The 6,019-nt window shown below is 38.4% G+C and overlaps 1 protein-coding gene across 1 annotated transcript; it reads left to right on the top strand.

Moving 5' to 3' along the window:
- The first annotated feature begins 4,386 nt into the window (after positions 1 to 4,386).
- On the top strand, positions 4,387 to 5,457 carry LOC110093913. Its single transcript, XM_020818966.2, has one exon. The coding sequence runs from the start codon at positions 4,387 to 4,389 to the stop codon at positions 5,455 to 5,457; it is 1,071 nt and encodes a 356-aa protein (XP_020674625.2).
- The last annotated feature ends 562 nt before the right edge of the window (positions 5,458 to 6,019 follow it).

Here is a 6,019-nt window from a genome sequence, read left to right as displayed (position 1 = left end):
CAAATGTCAAATATGTGGCAAGCTTAGCCACTCGGTAGAGAAGTTCTAGCATTTCACTAACTTTAATTACACTAAAACCAACTCCTCTGCGTTTTTGGCTAAATAATAGATCAAGGCATTTCCTCTTCCGTCTGGATCCTTGACATGGGTTCCACATCCCATATTACAAATGATCCCTCTCAACTGTTAATGGTCGAATCGTATCATGGCTTTCAACAAATTCAACTCGGCAACGGACAGTCACTTCCCATTTCTCACATGGGTCAAGGGCTTCTTCCTACCCCTAAAAGTAAGCTTTCTCTTTCTCCTCTTCTTCATATTCATAAGGTCTATCATAATCTCCTTTATGTTCACCGACTAACTTCTGACAATGCTTGTAATGTTTCTTTCACACCTCATGGATATAATATAAAGGAATAGAGAACCAATCGCTTGATTCTCTCAACTCCGTGCCATGTGGTCTTTATTTCGTTGCCATTCCATCCGAATCATCCTAACAAGCTCTTCTTACTACTACGCATGCCAGGTTGGGACATCCTCATAAAGTCATTTTATCTAGTATAGCTACATGTTTTCCTTCTTTAAATATTTCAGTATCCACTGATGTATGCCATCAATGGATAACAACATAAAGTCATTAGTTACCATTTCTTAGTTCTACCTCTACATGTACTTCTCCATTTCAAGTTTTCGTATCTGATGTATGGGGTCCTTCCCCAGTTTTATCATTTAATGGATATCATTATTATGTCTTATTTCTGGATGTATTTTCTTATTTTTCAAGGATATATCCAATGGTTACTAAAGCTGAAGTATTCTCCAAATTGTTATGTTTAAATCCATGATTGAAAAACAATTTTCCACTCACATTAAAATATTTTGTAATGATGGAGGTACAAAATATACAAGCTTGCAATTTCAAAATTTTCGCTCCACAAATGGTATTTTACATCAATTTAGTTTCATAAACACACCACAACAAAATGGTCTTGTGGAGTGTAACATGGCCACATCATTGAGACGGCTCATACTCTTTTAATATAGGCTCATTTACCAACTATTTTTTGGGCTGAATCTGTATTAATGGAAGTATATTTAATAAGTCATCTTCCCTCTTTCAATACAACATCTATCTCTTTATTTCAACTTCTATAAAATCATCCTCCATCATATTCTCATCTAATGTTTTTGGGTGTTTGTTTTATCCATGGCTTGAACCAACAGCTCCTCAAAAATTTGCCCCAAAATCTTCAGCTTGTGTCTTCATTACCATGAAGGATATCACTACTATCACTTGTAAAATCACAAAATCATGATCTCTCACCATGTTCAGTTTCATGAGCAAGTTTTTCCTTTTATGTCTTTCACATCCATAGCATCTCCATCTCTAAACTCCACTACAAATTCCATTACAACTCTGTTGATTCTAGTTCCTTATTCAACACCTCAACTGAACTCTAAGCCTTCAAATATTACTCCACCTTCACCTACACCATCAGGTCTTCAAAATGAATTAGCTCCACCAACGGAGTCCTACTCTCCATCCTAACCTACAGATATACAAATTCCAACTCCCCCACACTACTCCATGCTCCCTCCACCTACCCGACATCCTATGCTAACTTTGTTGCAATCTGGAAAGCTTAAGCCAAAAACTATGTTCAATCTTCAACATCTCCTTGTTGAAGAAACTGATCCAACTTAATTTTCGGCTGCCATTAAACATAAATGCTGGCGTTATGCTATGTCAGCTGAGTTTTAGGCTCTTCAACAATAAGGGACGTGGGATCTTGTTAAACTGCCAGTCTCTCAAATAATACTAGGTTGCAAATGGATTTAAAAAATAAAGAGACAGTCAGACAATTCAATAGCTTGTTATAAATCTTGCCTTTGTTAGCCAATGTTATCGACAAGAGTATGGCATTGAATATAACAAAACTTTCAGTCCATTGGCTAAATTACCAACTATTTGTATCTTTATTACAATAGTTGTTCAAAGGCATTAGTCGATCATTCAGTTAGATGTTTTATATGCTTTCTTACACGGAGATTTGAGTGAACTTGTATATATGCATCAGCCCCCAGTTTTCAATGATTCGCATCATTCAGACTATATTTGATACTTACATAAAGCAATTTATGGCCTTAAATAGTCTCCACATCAATGGTTTGCTAAACTCACTACACGTTTACAAACTTGGGGCTTTCAGCATAGTAATGCAGATCCCTCCTTGCCTGTCTACAATCATAATTCTCATTTCATATATCTTCTAGTCTATGTTGATGAAATTTTGGTAACTGGAAACAACCCAAAAGTAGTTGCTGATTTGCTTCGTAATCTTCACCAACACTTTTAGCTTTGCAACTTGGGCACTCTAAGCTATTTTCTTGGTATACAAAGTTGTCTCAACACCTACAGGTTATCATCTTCACCAATCCAAATATACCTTGGATATACTTCATAGAGCAAGTTTAGATAGTCTGGTTCGAATTCTAGAGAGAGAAAGTTCTTCGTTGTTTCAAATTCGATTTTTGCGGGTTTTCTGCGGTTGAAGGATTTGTGTCGGATGATCACCGGTGGTGTCTAATCGGCGGGTATGACTTCTCCACAACCATCTGGCCCTCTACGGGCCAATGGTAGAGGATCGTATGGTATTGTGATTAAAGAAGGAGTTAAACCTATGAGCCATCAGAATCCTGTTGAAGGTAAGGGGAAGAATGTTATAGTTGATGATTTGGTGGTTCAGAAGATTGGAGATGTCCAGTGTAATCCAGGTTTGGGTAATCTTGATTATTCAGCTTCGAATAATGTTAGTCTGAGGGTGAAGAATTTTTCTGGTGTTCTTGATACGATCGGAGGACATATTATTGATAATGATTTGAATTCGGCTAAGGGTCAGAAGAATTTTGAATTATTTTGAATTGGTGATCATTCAATGATCCAGGTGAATGATTCAATTGATTATGTAAGCCTGACGATCAAGAAGAGTGATAGTTCTGAACAGAAGGGTGTTGGGGAAGTTGCTGATGATTGGTTGAAAATGAAGCCTATCAAAATTTCGATCAACAAAGACCAGGTTGATTTTTCTGAAGATGGTGTTGCGGTCAGGTTGAATGCGGAGAAGGAGGCAGAGAACTCAAGAATTTTGAAGAATTCTATTGTGATTAAAGTTTTGGGAAATAATGTGTCGTTCTCGGTTTGCAGTTTAGAATTGAGAAGGCAGTGGAGCAAATATGGAGGATTTCATTTGACGTCGATCAGAATGAACTGGATTTTGTGTTCATTCATGACGAGTGAGGTGGGAGATGAAATACTGAATAGAGGTCTGTGGTATGTGAATGGGTTCATTGTTGGAATGGATAAGTGGACTCCTATGTTTGATCCAAATTCCTTTAAGGGAATCTCTCCTCCCATTTGGATTAGACTACCGTGCTTACCTCTGTACTGCTGGGATGAAGATAGTATAGCAAGAATAGCTTCATGTCTTGGTTCGCCAATGTACCTAGATGGCAATACCTTCCGTTGGAGCAAACGTGAATTCGCCCGTGTTTGTGTCAGGATTGACTTGGAGAAGAAGCTGCCGAATGGAGTTTGGGTTGAAGGTTTAGTTGGGAGGTTTTTCCAAAGGGTGGAGTATGAGAAAATTGATCTTCTGTGCTATCAGTGTGGTAAAGTGGGTCATGATTCTAAGATATGTCCAGATAATGTAACTATTGGTATTCAGGATCAAACAAGGAAGAAGATGGACACAGTAACAGGGGAAGGGATGAAGTCTGCCGTTGAGAGTAATCCTTCTGTTATCAATGCTGAATATGGTCCTTGGATCCATGTCCAGTTCAAAAATAGAAGATTCAGAAGGGATATTGTGGCTGGAAGAGGTGTGAAGGTTAAGGGAAATAATTTTGAGAACAGAGACATCAACAGCCGTCAGGTGGAGACAGTTAATACAAGAACTGAGGATACTAAAGTAGTTAAAGAGGCAGATGTGGTTCCAGGGAAAAGCTCTGTTAATGTGGAGAAAACTAGTGCGGAGATATGTGAAACTCTTTCAACCAATCGATTTGCTATACTAGTTGATAAAGATGTTGAGGAAGTTATAGAGCAGCATGATGAAACTGATAAAGCCTTGGATAGAAGTTTGGATATACCTGAACTTGATGGTAACCATACTGACTTGGGTTCTCAAAGTGGTATGGCCAAGGTAAAACTAGCTAAAGAACTGAGATCATTGGGACCGATTGAGCCTGATCATAAAAAGAAGAAAAAGGTTGGAAGATTGAACCCCAACAGTGGGGAGAGATCTTCATTACCTGTTTAAATGTCTTCTATTTTATTTTGGAATTTCAGGGGAGCCAGGAAGAAGGAGGCTTCCTTGTATTTGAAAGATGTCTTGGGATCAGGATGTGTTCTTTGTTGGGCTTATGGAGACAAAGTTGTCTAGCATTGATAGAAAGGAGGTTGATTGTCTTATAAGGAGTGAGTGGGAGTTTTTTCACTACCCTGTTGTTGGTACATCTGGTGGTATTCTGGTGTTTTGGAATAGAAAGATGGTGACCTTTGATGCTATGGAAGCCACTTCACAGGTGGTCATTGGCAATCTTTTAGTTCCCACCTTGGGAACGTGGAGAATTGCTACTGTTTATGGTAGTAGGTGCTGCAAGGAGAGGAGTGATCTTTGGAATCATTTAGAGAAGAGCTTGGAGAATGATATTCCTTCTATTATAGGTGGAGACTTCAATTGTATTACTAATAAGGAGGAGAAGAGATGTGGAAAGAGGTTCTTGTTCTCTAAAGGACCTAGGGAGATGAAAGGCTTCATGATGAATGCTAATTTTCATGATGTTGGCTATGTGGGGCCTCGGTTTACTTGGTGTAACAATAAGGAGGGTGCTTCTCGGATATGGGAGAGGCTGGACAGGTGTATGGTCAATTCTGTTGCTATTCAGAAAATTCCTTTAGTGGTTACTAGACATCTTGCGAGATTGGCTTCTGATAATTGTCCAATTGTCATTAAGATGGATGAAAAGGTGCGGCTCAAGTCTAAGGCTATCAGCTTTGAGGATACATGGAGGTCTTACTCTACAGCCAAGAGTATTGTTTTTCACTCTTGGAGCAAGAAGGATTTTGGAGATGAGTTTATGATCCTACAAAGGAAGCTTAATCTCACTTTAAAAGCTTACTTTTTCTGGAATAGCAACAAATGTAAAGATTTGAATGTGCTAAAGGAGAAATTGAAAAAAGAGATCCTTGAACTTCAGAACAAGGAAGCATTGGGTGTCAATTTGTCGGATGATGATCTGTTGGTTCTTAGAAATAAAGTCCATGAACTTAATGTCACCTTGAAGAGGCTTTCTACTTGGTGGAACCAAAGGGCAAAGGCTAGGTGGATGAGGAAGGTGATACAAATTCCAAATTATTTCATAGCTATGCCACGGCTAGAAGGAATGGGAATATGATAACTCAAATCAAAGATGTGCTCAACAATGTATTTGATGAGGATGAGCAAATTGAGAAGGTATTCATCAATGTTTTTGAGAAAAAATGGAAGTACAGGGAGTGTAAAGTGTTGGGCTGGCCTGCAGTTTTTGAAAACCAGAAAATTGCATGTGATGATATGGATGTGCTCAATGCAGAATTCTCAGTTATTGAGCTGCAGAATTTGGTTTTTCAGCAGGGCAACAACAAGTCTCCAGGGTTAGATGGAGTCACCTTTTCCTTTTACAAGAGCTATTGGAGTATTGTGTGGGAGACCCTTTGGAAGGCCGTTAATTGCTTTTTAAAACCTGCCATATGCATAGGGAGTGGAAGAATACTTTGATTATTTTGATATCTAAGATTAAGAATCCTATGACTCCTTCTAACTTTAGGCCTATTAGTGTTTGCCAAACTAATTATAAAATTGTGGCTACAATGTTAGTTAATAGATTGAAGAAGGTTATATCCAAGATGATTTCAGAGGAACAAGTGTCATTCATTCATGGAAGATCTATTGTGGAGCATTGTCTTTTGGCTCAGGAG

The sequence above is a fragment of the Dendrobium catenatum genome, unplaced genomic scaffold (assembly GCF_001605985.2).
Source record: "Dendrobium catenatum unplaced genomic scaffold, ASM160598v2 fragScaff_scaffold_542, whole genome shotgun sequence".
NCBI lineage: Eukaryota > Viridiplantae > Streptophyta > Magnoliopsida > Asparagales > Orchidaceae > Dendrobium > Dendrobium catenatum.
This window is presented reverse-complemented; position numbering and strand designations above follow the sequence as displayed.

Excerpts from the sequence above, each read along its gene's own strand:
- LOC110093913 (XM_020818966.2), top strand. The coding sequence starts at position 4,387 with ATGTCTTGGGATCAGGATGTGTTCTTTGTTGGGCTTATGGAGACAAAG.